The following is a 15,631-nucleotide window of genomic DNA, read 5'->3' on the forward strand; positions in this document are numbered from 1 at the left end:
ATAAAAGTTGCCAAACTACTCTGCAGGCAAAGTGAACAGTAATTCAACAGAGGCAGGAAGTAGGTTCTAAAGTGACCGTAAGAATGTAAGCTCTGGAGAACCAGCAGAAATATTGGGGGAGGATGTTGTCCTGTTCACATGGCATGGAATGGGGTTTATGTCAAATATCTCTATATTATGAAGAGCAGTGAGACCTCAGCTGACATCCGGTGTGAAAGAACATTGATGCCTTCCTTGCCCCGTACAAACCAATGGTAAGTAATGTTAGCCTCCCTTCCCTTGAGGCCAAATTGAGGAGCCACAGTTAGCAAATTTGTATATAGTTGTAAAATCTGAAATCTGGAAAAGACTTTAGAAAGTGTTGTCTAATCTTCATCTTACAGGTAAGGGAACTCAGGCACAGAGTTTAACTGTGATCTGGTTGTGAAGAATAATTTTTTATAGGTGTTATCAGGGCACATTGTGATGAGTACAAGCAGCATGTTAACATTATTGAAGGCTGGACTTTCGCTCCAAAATACAAGATGTAATTAAGCACCTCTATTATTCTCAGCAAGCAAAGATTTTTATATACCAAGGAGACTTGTTCAAATGAGCAAATGATCACCATTTGTAATTAAAGAATTAATTTTAGATTGTATTTTATGTATCTTGACTATTTCATAACCTATTTATTGAAATTTATTCGTGTGTATTTAGTGACTGTTGTCTGGAAGGGATGGATTCAGGCTTCCCTATCTCCTATATGTATTGTTTTGATCCATTTTTAATCTTTCTAAGTCTGGTTTCTGCATCTCTAAAAAGAGGATAATAATATCAAATCCATAGGATCATTGAAAGCAGTGTCTGACACGTATTAAATAGTCAAGAAACGTTAATTTTTTAAACTTTTATTTTAGATTCAGAGGGTACATGTGCAGGTTTGTTACCTGAGTATATTGCATGATTCTGAGGTTTAGGGCTAGGAATGACCCCATTACCTGGGTACTGAGCATATACCCAATAGATGTTTTTCAACCCTTTCCTCCTCCCTCTAGTAGTTTCCAGTTTCATTGTTGCTGTGTTTATGTCCATGAATACCCACTATTTAGCTTCCACTTATAAGTGAAAACCTGCGGTATTTGGTTTTCTATTCCTGCATTAATTCACTTAGGATAATGGCCTCCAGCTGCATTCATGTTGCTGCAAAGGACATGATTTTTGGTCTTTTTTATGGCTGCATAGTATTCCATGGAGTATATGTACCACATTTTCTGTATCCAGTCCACTACTGATGAGCACCTAGGTTGATTCCGTATCTTAGCTATTGTGAATAGTGCTGCAATGAAGATGCAAGTGCATGTGTCTTTTGGTAAAACAATATGTTTTCTTTTGGATATATACCCACTAATGGAATTGCTGGGTTGAATGGTAGTTCTGTTTTAAGTTCTTTGAGAAATCTTCAAAGTGCTTTCCACAGTGGCTGAACTGATCAATAAATGTTAAGTTTTGTTGTTATTGCAGATGTCTGCAAGTTTGCACAAAATTAACCACATAATATTTCATTGACCTGACAGGTCTGCTGCAGACTTAATAAGTGACCTTGAAAGGGTTGTTAGGGGTCCTCATTCTGAATCTATATCCAGAATTCTTTTACTTCGGTGGCATTTTACATTTTTCAGGGACAAGTTATATTGCTGAGATACCACATCGTCAGCACCATTGTGATTCAGTGACATTCTCACTCCTCGAAATATTTGATTTGCATAAATTGTTGGCTGAACTAATTTTCCCACAAAATATGGAAAAGAAGTTACACTCCGGCTGTGCCTATAGGATGACAAAATAACTGGTCAGTAAATCTAATAACTGAAGGGACAAATCAGTCAAGTCAGTTGTTTTGTCATCCTGGATACAGTCTGTGTCTAACGAAGTGTTTTAACCTCTTCATGTTTTGTATTTTATTCTGTTTCTGCTCAATGTGAAGTCAGCTTAGTATCTTTATAATAGTGTACCCTCCATCGAAAGTAGTATATAATTTACGTTTCTGGCTTAAGATGAAAATAGTCCGTGGACAGTTAATTAAATCTAGATTAGTTTCAACTGAGATGGTAACCGCCTACCTACAAGATAGATCCTATTTAAGGTATTTGCTTTGCGTAGTTGGCAATGAATAGAAAGCTCCATTTTAAATCTCTTTCTCTCTTTTTTCTAGCTAGAGATAAATGGCTCCCTTCTGACCCTCAGATTATATCTGAAGGCCTTTATGCCATAGCTGTTGTGCTCAGCTTCTCTCGGATTGCGTACATCCTCCCTGCAAATGAGAGCTTTGGCCCCCTGCAGATCTCTCTTGGAAGGACTGTAAAGGACATATTCAAGTTCATGGTCCTCTTCATTATGGTGTTTTTTGCCTTTATGATTGGCATGTTCATACTTTATTCTTACTACCTTGGGGCTAAAGTAAATGCTGCTTTTACCACGTAAGTAAAATATCTTATTATAAAGGTATGATAAAGAGAAATTCTAGCCAATCTAGAGGAAGCAAAGGAAAAATTTCTCTGATTGTAATAAAGATGTTTTTAAGCACAGAAAATAATCCATCAAAAACAGTTAGTGCTTGTGTGTGATTACATTGCTCTGAAGGCTCATCTCTGAGCTTAGTGAGAGTTTGACCACGGAATGGGTCAGAATTTGGAAAAACCCTAGACAAAACTGGCTATTTTAAGAAAACAGGGTAACAGATTTCTAATACTGGGTATCTCTTACATTATGTATAACATTAAAATTAGTTTCATCATTTTGTAGCCAGTACTCTTCTTTCAAAAAGGAAGCATCAGCTTTTATTTTAATATATTCATTGATCGGTACAGGGAGTTGAGTAAGAGGAAGTTATAGCTAAACATTTTATAGCCCACTATCATGGTAATACCAGTTTCTTCCTTTGGCCGTACTGGTTTCTGCACTGGAGACTCACCTCTTCCATGAAGTCTTCCTTGATCAAGTTTTCTTAGTCATTTTCCCTTTAAGTTCCTTCAGCATGGAGACACTCAGATTGTGAGATCTGTTCTCACCCAGTGGTGTTTGGTTGTCATGAATGTAGGGCCCCCCCTCTACTGCAGTTCTTCCAGGTGGGAAGGTCATAAACCCTCGCTGCTCTCCCTTTGTTCCCAATAATGCCACTGCTGGAAACAAACTGTACACTCAGTAAGTACTCTGTAGACTAAAGTAGCATATCAAGCCCTTGTAGACATCTCAATTGTTCTAAAATGAATTTTTTAATAGTTAAAATAGAACAGGTCTTGGAGGTGAAAGAGACTTGAAACTCGCTTTATTGTAATGAAAAAAACCTGTTTGAACCCAGCAGGGAAATTACAAAGAGATCTTGCACACAATGTGATCCCTGCCCCCATTTTCCTTTTAACTCTATGGTAACTCATTTTATACATTCTATTTTCTTCACTGTTTTGTCTAGGGATGTGACCATTCAATGTAGTAGAAAGGACATAGGCTGAAAATCATGCAGACGTGGATTTGAATGCAATCTCTGCTGTTTCTAGCTGTGGCTTTTGGTTAAGTTCCTGAACATTTCTCAGTGTCAGTTTCCTTATTTTTAAAATAAGCACAATAAAGTTTAAATAAGGTCGTTGTGACGATTATGTAAGGTGAGTTATATAAAGCCTCTTGCCCACAGTAGGAGCTCAGAACTGCCAGTGTCCTTTCCTTTTTTACTATCCCCCTCTTCCCACACATGCACTCCATATAGATTCGAAGAGAAGCTAGGGGCAGCAAGGTTTGCAAAGGAGCAAGAGGAAGGAGCAGGAGAATTTTGTGATACAGTTAAATAAATGGCAGGAACAAAAAGGTTATAGTTTTTCTTACTCTCCTGTCAGCATCTACGCCATAATATCACACAGCCAAATGTTTCGTAATAGCGAGTAACTCTACAGGAATAGAGTTCTATTCAACCCTCCATCCTCAGGGTGTAGCAAAATTTCTAGAACATAATAGGTGCTCCATCAATATTTGTTTTATGAGTGAATGAATAAACTAGTACTAAAACCTACAAATCTATAAAATTCATTGTTATTTAGGATGTGTTACAACAGACTTAAAATGTACTTTTTCACAAATCTTTCTCTGAGGAAAAAAAGAGACTTACTTTTGAAGGTGTAATGGAATTTTATGTATGTAAATCTTTAATGATTATTAATTTAGTTCACCAGTGATTACAATTTGGTTCTGTGACAAAACCACCCAAAGATCATTTAAGGGAGAAAAGTAGGTAATTAGTCTGGTGAGGGCTTAAGTGCTAATTGTTGTGGTGGAAGAATCAGGAAGTACATTATATAAATTAAGGGAAAAGAACAGGAATCTTTCATTCTGTTGCCTCCTCTTCATTTCCAGTTAAGTATTTCTAGGTAGGTAATGCATTCCTATGATAAAAAATTTAAATAGAGAGGCGTCTACAGGGAAATGCCTGTCCTTCTCCCTACCCTTGGCCCAGTCTCTTACTTATCCTTAGTTCCCAGAGGCAATGGTTTCTTTTGGATATTTTCAGAGATTTTTTTATATAAAAAAGAATATAAGTATTTGTATGCCCATCTTTTTTATTTAAATGATAGAATATTTCACACTTGCTATATCTTATTTTTTCATTTACTATATCTTTGATATAATTTTACATAAATACACAAAGCTCGATCTGTCTCATTTTCCCACAGTGGCTGCATAGCATTCCATCATCTGGATATACCGGAATTATTTAGTCTGTTCCCTATTGATGGATATTTGGATTACTTTCATTCTTCCCTACTGCAAATGGTGCTGCAAGGAATATGTTTTTACATACTTTTTAAAAATTGGGTATATAATTTTAATCCCAACCCTGTTCTACTACAGAAAACCTGATTTAAATTTCTAAATCACATACAAAATCAAACAACAAATTCCCATTTTTGTAAGAGAAAGGAATGGTTATTGTGACTTGACTTCAGCTTTCTCCTGTGGAGTTCAGAGAATTTTCACTTGATGATAACTTCAGAAAAGCTAGGCATTGGCACCCAATTTAATCACCAGTTCCTGAAAACCTGAAAGAATAATTTTTCTATGAAATGTCATAACAAAGTAATTCTTCTCTTGGAGTATATTATGGTGGCATTTTACATCTGTACAGTAGTTAAACCCTAACTTGTTTTTTGCTTTTCACTCTTAGATATTGAAAACTGTCAACTTACTTACTTTGTACCTTATTTTTTCAACAGTGTAGAAGAAAGTTTCAAGACTTTATTTTGGTCAATATTTGGGTTGTCTGAAGTGACTTCCGTTGTGCTCAAATATGATCACAAATTCATAGAAAATATTGGATACGTTCTTTATGGAATATACAATGTAACTATGGTGGTTGTTTTACTCAACATGCTAATTGCTATGATTAATAGCTCATATCAAGAAATTGAGGTAAATCTGTTTTCTATCCGTAGTGTCTATCCTTGTCATCCTATTCTGATAGTATACATCTGCTTCTGTACCCTGTGGCTGAGCTCCAGCTCATGTAACAAGGAGGCTTATATCCACAGAGAGCCTGGGCCTTTCCCTGTGTTTTCTACCTGGATAGATAGCTCTACACATCCTGCTGTCTTCTAGCTGCACAGCAGAGGTCCCCATGAATTTACTGCTGCTCTGCCTTCTCTCAGGGTATATTTCAGAAGTTTTGAAATTAGTGGCTAGAAGAAGTATTGGCCCTAAGGAAATTACTCTCTCTTCAATTAGCCAGCCCACCATTCTACCTGGTAGAATGACCAGATGTTTGGCAAACACTAATGGTGTTCTTTATCCAGTCAAAATTTTGAGTATTCTAGAAATCACTTGATTCTTGGTTTTGGATTGGGCTGGGTTTGGTACCTCTCTTCACTGTTGTATATATGTTTTCTTATGTCCTTCAGTTTAGTGTTCAGTATCTTTTTAGTGCTTTGCAGTTTGTTAACTCCACCAAATCTCTATGTATGTTTTAGAAACTCATAATATAGTGTTCTCAAAGTAGAAGTTTTGGTCCTAATGGCCTTCTAGGCTGTGTGAACTGAGAGAGCCAGCTTCCTCTTCTTAAGGCTCCCCTTCCCTTCATTTCTCCTATCAGTTAGGGTGGTTATCTCCATCACTGTGGGCAGCACAGAGAATGGAAGGAGATGCAAGACAAGTTCAGGTACTCAGGGGCTTATGTGACATTTGGGGACATATGGTAAACACAGAAATGCCAAAAAGCAATTCATTTGAGAATCATTTTTCCCCTTGCCCTTGAAATATAATATGCTGTGTCTACAACCTGGCTTGGATAGGTATAGGTGAGGAAGGAGGATGGGAAATAGGCAACTATTGTCAAACATGCAGAATTGACTGGGTGGCGGATGGAGGGAGGAATTAATCTTTTTATCTTTCCTTGGCACTCTATTTTTCTTGTCTTTTTTGCCTTGTTTTTGGATGGTAGACAGGAAGTTCTGGTTAAATTTCAGTGGGTACAGGTAGAGGCATATGAAAAAGAATGGGTATCTTTTATTTGAAAAATAAGAATATTATGTAGGTCTATAGAATATATGTAGATAAATGTGTATAAGTTATCTATTTCAAAAACATAACTTAGATTCACTGTAAAAAACCTGTTAGCATCAGTCACTAGAATATTTCGCTTTTAAAATTAGATTTTTTCTATTTTTGTGACACAGGATGACAGTGATGTAGAATGGAAGTTTGCTCGTTCAAAACTTTGGTTATCCTATTTTGATGATGGAAAAACATTACCTCCACCTTTCAGTCTAGTTCCTAGTCCAAAATCGTTTGTTTATTTCATCATGCGAATCGTTAACTTTCCCAAATGCAGAAGGAGAAGGCTTCAGAAGGATATAGAAATGGGAATGGGTAACTCAAAGTCCAGGGTAGGTATCGAAAACTTACGAAGACCTTAAAATAAATGTTCTGTCTTTTTTTTCTTGTCTTTTGATGTTTGTTCAATAATTTTTATGTGTGAACTTAGAAGATGTTAAAAGTAACTGTCTAGTCCACAGTCTTTCACAGACTAATACTAAATATTTTCATGATGTTTCAAGAAGTCACTGAGTCGAGGCCCTGCTTTTGATCAGAACATCATATAAACTGCCAGATTAAAAACAAACAAAAAAGGCTTTAACTTGTTAAAAGTAACCAGAAAAGTCACTGTTAGAAAACACTTTGTTTTTGTGTGTTCCATGCTTCTCAACTGTTATTCTGAAGTTAAATAGTTTAAACTTCCAGCCTTCCTCTTGATTTATGTATAGTTCACCACCACCATATTCTCCTTTTTTGTAGAAACTTTTTATTTGGCTAAATAATCTTTTTTCCATTAGTGTCATAAAATAGATACAGGCCCAAGAGCATCCTCAAATAACCATAAGTACTCATTTTATAAATAAGCAAGAAACCCTTGAGTTATCTCAGTTGAGTCATACTTTAACAAAGAAGGTAATTTTCATGATCATACTTTGTTATCATGAACTAACTTTCAGAGATAGAATGATATAGATAGAAGGATGTGAGTGAACCTAAATAATAGGGAATGAGGCAGACAGGAACAAATGTATAGAGTTAAAATACAACTTTTTCTAAAATTGTGAAAATGGTCTGTAGCTATAACATCCTGAAAGCCTACGAGATATCAACATTATCCCCATAAAGCATAGGCCTTCCTGAGCGAAGGTAGATATTTTTTCTCAGTTGAAACTAGGTGAAAAAGTTAAGATTAGTGCAATTTAATTTATTGCCTTTTAAAATTGTTGTGAATCTTCAAGAATTGTATTCTTTAAGAAAGTGACCTTTTAAATGTTTTTTTGTTTGACCTGGATATGGGCTCTTAAGGCTATTGAGTTACAAGTCAGCGATTGGTTGTGACAGCCCATGATTTAAAATAATACCTCATGTATGCAGTGAGAAGCAGTGTAACACAAAGAAGAGAGCTTCGACATTAGACCTGGATTTGAATTGTGGCACTTAGGGCTTATTAACAAGGAACATGGATAAATCACTTCACTACTCTGAGCCTTAATTGTCCACCAATTGTAGACAATTGTCTAACTTTGTAGAGTTGTTATGAGGATTATATGAGATCTACAAAGTTCCAGCCTCAACAAATATCAGTGCCCTTCCTCATTCACAGTTTACAAAGTGCTTTCCTGTACATTTGAACCTCATGCAAGGCTGTGAGGTAGGTATTATCATTATTCCCATTTTATAGATAAGACAATTGAAGCTATTCCGATAATTTGCTTATGCAAGGTCACATTAACTGACCAGTGTGGGGTAGGTGCAGAATTCAAGTATTTTAGCATCAGATGCCTCGCTCTCTCTGCGGTACCTGGATGCCTCATGTTCAGCACCTGAGTCCACCCTTGGTTACCGGCCCACTTCCTCTCAGCGAGGTGTACCTTCAGCTGTGCGGCAGCTGGTCTCTTAAAGGAGCCAGGCTCTAGTTGTCATCCTGGGCGCTCCTGCTGCTACTGAAATTGACTTTGCTTTGAGGGACCTTTGTTTTTCTGGTGATTTATTAACTGAGGCTTTATTGCAAAAAAGGAAGTCTCTCAAGTGTGGGAGCTCACAACTCTCGCACTTCACAGAACACCTTGAGTTTTCTTTCTGTAGGCAACAGGTCTCACTGACTTCATTCCTGATATTATCATAATGTAGAAGGAGAAACACTAAACGTCAGGTTGAGAAGAGCACACACAGTAGGCCTGTGGCTACCTAGACCGCTGTAAAGAAAACACAGCCTGTTCACAGGAACAGGAAGGAAGCATTACATTTAGGCTGTCCTCTCCTGCATGATCGTACTATTGACAGGAAAGAATAGCTTTTCTCAGAGAAGATGCTGGAAATAGAAAGTTGGACACTGATCTCTCAGGAGGCTTGCTCCTTGACTTCCCACTCTTCCCATATCTGGTTAAAAACTGCCACAATAAATAAATAAATAAAATTTTGATTTCATTTTTTAAAATTTTGCATATAGCTGTTTACCTCTCTTTAATATTACTCATATTCATAGATACTCTTCATATATTGAATGTAGCAGAAATTTGGAGAAATTATACTTTTCTATTTCTCTTTTTTAGAAGAGAGGAAGGAGCCTCAAGAAATCTTTCTGGCTAACCTAGACAGCTAACCTCGGTCAGCGATTAGATACTGGCCTCCAGTGGCCGATTCAAGAATTAACTTTGTTAGCTAAGGTTTTCTCCAGGCACAATTGTAAGAGAACAAAGGAAGGTCCTTGCCTATCAGTGCCACTTCCTTCTCTCTTAGCATCCCACACCTTCCTGAGTTATAATGGTGGGAAGTTAGGTGGTGAGGTGAGTCATCTCTTTGGCTAGAGGGCCATGTGTTTGAATCACACCTTACAGTGGCAGAGCTTGGCCACAGATAAGAGGCCCTGCTCATATACATGAAGACTAGGTAGTACCTGTGTGTTCCTCTTGCTTCCTGTTCCTACCCACTCAAAAGCTAAACCTTAAAAAGAAAAAGAGAGAAAAGAAAAGGAAACCAAAATTCTTTAGCCCAATTCTCTCCAAAATTGTGAACCTGGCTCAGTATAAGGCCAAGATGCTTTGGAAGATGTGTTATTTTGGCTAATATTTTAGGGCTGCAAAATACCAAATGTTGCCATCTGAACCTGCAATGTGTTTCTATTCAAATCTAGGAAAGGAACTTAAGCTCAGGAACAGATCGAACTTCTATGGAATTTGGCTTCTAGATGCCTTGAGTACATTTTGATGAAGTATACAAGGTCCCCAGGAAAAATTATGTTTATTATGAGCCAATTTTTAACATATATTTTCCATTAAATAGTTCTATTACAGTACATCCTGCCAACATTTTGATAAATGTGAGCATATTGCTCACAGTAATTTTAACCTTTGGGAATATATTACATCACTTACAAAGCTCAACTTCCACAAAATGTTTCTTGGGAATGTTGACTCCAGAAATGTTATCAAGGAGAATAAATGGATTATATTTTTTATTCCAAATGAATGTATTCTAATTTACTAGGTTAATTGTATTTTTTCCTAGTTAAACCTCTTCACTCAGTCTAACTCAAGAGTTTTTGAATCACACAGTTTTAACAGCATTCTCAATCAGCCAACACGTTATCAGGTAAGCATTCATTAGACGTATCTCTTGATCTCTATGTGATTCCATATATGTCTGCGTGTGTGTTTGTGTGTGTGTCATGAGTTGAATTATATTCTTGAGATATACCATTATACCATGAGGATAGTTCAGAACAAAGAAAATGATTCAACACCTGTGAAATTTTTAAAAAAATAATTAAAAATAAAAGAAAATAGTTATGTTAGTTGGAGACTTTAGAAATCAGAGTCCAAGTCCCTCATTTCTTTTTAACTAAGAGTTCCTCTCACAATATTGAAAGCAAAGTGCTGCTACAATTACCAAATAATGTATAACTTAAACTGGAGAAAGCAGTAGAAGACAGAGTATGTTAGAATGAATAATACTCCCACAGCAGGAAAACTTGTTTTTTCTCTAGGTTTTTCTTTCAGGTGATCCATTTTTTAAATGGATTGTTTGGCTATACTGTTTCATGAGTACTACTTTAAAATATCTTCTGCATTTTGATACTGGATGTGACATTTGAACACTATTCTGCAACTCAGGGGAAGTTATAGCCCTTTGTTTTTCATCTCGTTGATCATTTCGATCATCAAGTCTTTGACTTTCTGATGTGTATAAGTTCACAAAAGTGAAGATCAAGGAATTTATAATATATTGGTGATGTCAGTTACTGCGTATTGCTCTATTCCTTATCCAATTTTTTTAGACGCAGGAAACCGCAAAATGGCTCAGCCCACTGATTATCAGTCTTTTTTTTTTAGAAAATTTTTGTAAATTTTACATATTTGTTTATTTTTGTTTTATTGGTTTTGTCTAACTTTATTTTTAATTGATAAATAATTGTACTTATTCATTGTCTACATAGTGATGTTTTGATACATATGTAGGAATCAGATCAGGGTAATTAGCCTATCCATCATCTCAGACATCTATCATTTCTTTGTGTTGGTAACATTCAGTATCCTCCTTCTAGCTATATGAAACTAGATAATATTAATATATCATTGTTAACTGTGGTCATGCTATAGTGGTATAGAACAGTGGTCCCCAACCTTTTTGGCACCAGGGACCAGTTTTGTGGAAGACAATTTTTTCACGGATGGGGTGGGGTGATGGTTTCAGGATGAAAGTGTTCCACCTCAGATCTTCAGGCATTAGATTCTCATAAGGAGTGCGCACCCTAGATCTGTCACATGTGCAGTTCACAATAGGGTTCACAATAATAGGAGAATCTAATGCTGCTGCTAATCTGACAAGAGGTGGAGCTCAAGTGGTAATGCTCGCTTGCTAGCCTGTCACCTCCTGCTGTGCAGCCTGGTTCCTGACAGGCCACGGACAGGTGCCAGTCCTTCACCTGAGGGTTGGGGACTCCTGGTGTAGAACACTAGAACTTACTCCTCCTATCTAGCGGTAATTTTGTATCCTTTAACAAATCTCTCCATATCCCTCCCTACCCCCTACGCTTCCCAGTCTCTAGTATCCTTTGTCCTACATTTTAGCTCTGTGAGATCAACTTTTTTTAGCTTCCACATATGAGTTAGAACATGCAGTGCTTAACTTTATGTTCCTGGCTTATTTCACTTAACATAGTGTCCTCTAGTTTCATCCATGTTGCTGCAAATAATTGGATTTCAATCTGTTTTATAGCTGAATAGCATTCCGTTGTGTATATATACTGCATTTTTTAGACATTCATCTGCTGTTAGACACCTAGGTTGATTTCATATTTTGAATATTGTGAATAGTGCTGCAATAAAACGTGGGTGCAGTTGTCTGTTTGATGTAATGATTTCTTTTCCCTTAGATAAATACCCAGTAGTGGGGTTGCTGGATCATATGGTAGCTCTATTTGTAGTTTTTGGAAAATCCTCCATACTGTTCTGTGTAGTGGTTGTACTAGTTTACATTCCCACCAACAACATGTTAGAGTTCCCTTTCTCTGCATTCTTGCCAGCATTTTTTTTGTGTGTGTGTCTTTTTGATAGTAGCCATTCTAACTGGAATGAGATGATACCTCATTGTGGTTTGGTTAGTGATGTCGAGCATTTTTTCATATATTGTTGACCATTTGTATGTGTTCTTTTGAGAAATGTCTGTTCAGATTATTTGCCCATTTTTAATTGGATTTTTTTTTTTTGCTGTTGAGATGATTGAGTTCCCTGTATTTTCTTGATATTAATCCCCTATTGGATGAGCAATTTGCAAATATTTTCTCCATTTTGTAGGCTGTCGTTTCACTGTTGTTGTTTCCTTTGTTGTGCAGAAGAAGCCTTTGGTTTGGTATGATCCCATGTGTTTATTTTTGCTTTTGTTACTTGTGCTTTTGAGGTCTTGTTCATAAAATATTTTCCCAGACCAATGTCCTGAAGCATTTCTCCTATGTTTTTTTCCATTAGTTTTATCATTTCAGGTCTTACATTTAGGTCTTTGATCCATTTTGCACTGATTTTTATACAAGGTGAGAAGTGGGAGTCTAGTTTCATTCTTCTGCATATGGATATCCAGTTTTCCCAGCACCAGTTATTGAAGAGACTGTCCTTTTCCCAACGAGTGTTTTTGGCATCTTTGTAAAAACTCAGTTGGTTATAGATACAGGGATTAATTTCTGAGTTCTTAATTCTGTTGCATAGGTTTATGTGTCTGCTTTTATGCCAGTACTGTGTGGTTTTGGTTTCTACAGCCTGGTAATATATTTTAAGGTCCGATTGTGTGATACTTCCAGATTTGTTCTTTTTGCTCAGGATTGCTTTGGCTATTTGGGGTCTTTTATGATTCCCTACAAATTTTAGGATATTTTTCCTATTTCTGTGAATAATGTCATTGGTATTTTGATAGGAGTTGCATTGAATCTGTAGATTGCTTTGAGTACTGTTGTCATTTTAACAGTAGTAATTCTTCTGATCCATGAGCATGCAGTACATTTCCCTTTGTTTGTATCCTCTTCAGTTTCTTTCATCAGTGTTTTGTAGTTTTCCTTGAAGAGGTCTTTCATCTCCTTGGTTAATTTATTCCTGAGTATTGTAAATGGCATTGCCTTTTTAATTTTCTTTTTCAAGTAGTTTGTTGCTCGTGTATAGAAATGCAACTGATTTTTGTATGTTAATTTTGTATTCTGCAACTTTACTGAATTTGTTTACCAGTTCTAAAAGTTTTTTGGTAGAGTCTATAGGTTTTTCAATGTATACGATCATGTTGTCTGCAAACAGGGACAATTTGACTTCCTCCTTTCCAATTTGGATACCCTTTCTTTCTTTCTCTTGCCTAATTGTTCTGGCCAGAACATCCAGTACTATGTTGAATAAGAGTGGTGATAGTGGGCATTCTTGTCTTGTTACAGTTCTAAAAAAGCTTTCAGCTTTTCCCAGTTCAGTAATATGTTAGCTGTGGGTTTGTTATATGCCTTTATTACATTGAGATTCTTTCTTTCTATACCTAATTTATTAAGATTTTTTATCACAAAGGAATATTGAATTTTATGAAAAGCTTTTATCATCTGTTGAGATAATCATACAGTTTTTATCTTTCATTCTGTTGATGTGATGTATGATGTTTATTGATTTTTGCATGTTGAAACATCCTTACATTCCTGGGATAAATCCCACTATCAAGTGGGATTTTGATGTAATTTTGGATTTGGTTTATTAGTATTTTATTGAGGATTTTTACATATATGTTCATCAGGGATATTGGCCTGTAGTTTTATTGTGTCCTTATTTTGGTATTGGGGTTATACTGGTCTCATAAAGTGAGTTAAGAAGAATTCCTTCTGTTTTAATTTTTCTGATTAGTTTGAGAATAATTAGTATTAATTCTTCTTTAAAGTTTCAGTAGAATTCAGCAGTGAAACCATTTGGTCCTGGACTTTATTATTTTTTTTTTGGAAGATGTTTTATGCACTCATTTAATCTTGTTACCTGTTTTTGGTCTGTTTAGATTTTCTATTTCTTCTTGGTTCAATCTTGGTGGATTGAATGTGTCTGTGATTTTATCTATTTTCCCAGGTTTTCTAATTTATTGGCATATGGTTATTCATAGTAGTCTCTAGTGATCTTTCATATTTCTCTATTATCCATTGTGATGTCTCCTTTTTCATTTTCTGATTTTATTTATTTGAGTCTTCTCTCTCTGTTTTTAAGTTACTCTAGCTAATGATTTGTCAATTTTGTTTATCATTTTTTAAAAAACTTTGTTTTGTTGATTTTTTGTATTTATTTTAGTCTCAATTTTGTTTATTTCTGCTCTAATCTTTATTATTTCTTCTACCAATTTGGGGTTTGATTTGTTCATGCTTTTCTTTCATGCTTTTTCAAGCATTTTTTATGCTTTTTTTCCTTTATGTGCATCATTAGATTGTTTATTTGAAATCTTTCTGGTTTTTTGATGGATGTAGGCATTTATTGCTATAAACTTGCCCCTTAATCCTGCTTTTGCTGTGTTGCATGGGTGTTGGTATGTTGTATTTCTATTTTCACTCATTTCAAGGAATATTAACATTTCATTCTTAATTTTTTCCTTGACCCATTGGTCATTCAGGAATATGCTGTTTAATTTTCATGTATTTGCATAGTTTCAAATGTGCCTTTTATTATGATGTCTAATTTTATTCCATTGTGGTCAGATAAAATACTTGATATAATTTTGATTTTATTAAGTTCCTGAGACTTGTTTTATGTCCTAACATATGGTCAATCCTAGAGAATGTACCATGTGCTGATTAAAAGAATATATGTTTTGGGGTTGGGTCTGGTAGCTCACACCTGCCTTGGGAGGCCAAGGCAGAAGGATTGCTTAAGCTCAGGAGTTTGAGACCAGCCTGGGCAACATGGTGAGACCTTGTCTCTGCAAAAGTGAAAAAAATTAGCCAGGCATAGTGGCACATGCCTGTAATCCTAGATACTTGGGAAGGTGAGGTAGGAGGATCACTTGAGCCCAAGAAGTTGAGACTGCAGTGAGCCATGATTGTACAACTGCACTCCAGCCTAGGGGACGGAGTGAGACACTGTCTCAAAAAAGAAAAACAAAGCAAAGCAAAAAAAACCAGAATGTGTACTTTCCAGCTGTTGGGTAAAATGTTCCATAAATGTATTTTTGGTCCATTGGTCTTGGTGTAGTTTAAATCTGATGGTTTTTTGTTGATTTTCTGTCTAAATGATCTGTCTAATGCTGAGAGTGAGGTTGAAGTCCCCAACTATTATTATATTAAGATATATTTCTCCCTTTAGACTTAATAATATTTGCTTTATATATCCGAGTGCTCTGGTATTGGGTGCATGTATATTTATAACTGGTATATTCTCTTGCTGAGCTGATCCCCTTATTATTATATAATGCCTTTCTTTGTCTCTTTTTAAAGTTAAAATTTTACTTTTAGTAGTTACATTGTATTCCATCATATGGTTATACTTATTTAATCATTCTTTTATTGATGAAAATAGAGGATATTGCTAATATTTAGCTATTATAAGCAATACTGTAGTAAGTCATTTTGTATATATAACATCTCAAT

The 15,631-nt window shown here is 35.8% G+C and overlaps 1 protein-coding gene across 3 annotated transcripts in view; it reads left to right on the forward strand.

The window, feature by feature from the left end:
• TRPC3 (transient receptor potential cation channel subfamily C member 3) overlaps window positions 1-15,631 on the forward strand; it is a 77,188-nt gene that overhangs the window by 41,991 nt on the left and 19,566 nt on the right. For 2 of the 3 annotated variants that reach the window (XM_030815744.1, XM_030815745.1), the window contains exons 7-9: window positions 2,195-2,459; window positions 5,241-5,436; window positions 6,696-6,905. In XM_030815744.1, the coding sequence (XP_030671604.1) occupies window positions 2,195-2,459; window positions 5,241-5,436; window positions 6,696-6,905 (671 nt within the window). Of the gene's footprint in view, window positions 1-2,194; window positions 2,460-5,240; window positions 5,437-6,695; window positions 6,906-10,062; window positions 10,147-15,631 lie in introns of all 3 variants that reach the window. The other variant, XM_003271343.3, reaches the window with a different exon arrangement.

The sequence above is a fragment of the Nomascus leucogenys genome, chromosome 7b, assembly GCF_006542625.1.
Source record: "Nomascus leucogenys isolate Asia chromosome 7b, Asia_NLE_v1, whole genome shotgun sequence".
Lineage (NCBI taxonomy): Eukaryota > Metazoa > Chordata > Mammalia > Primates > Hylobatidae > Nomascus > Nomascus leucogenys.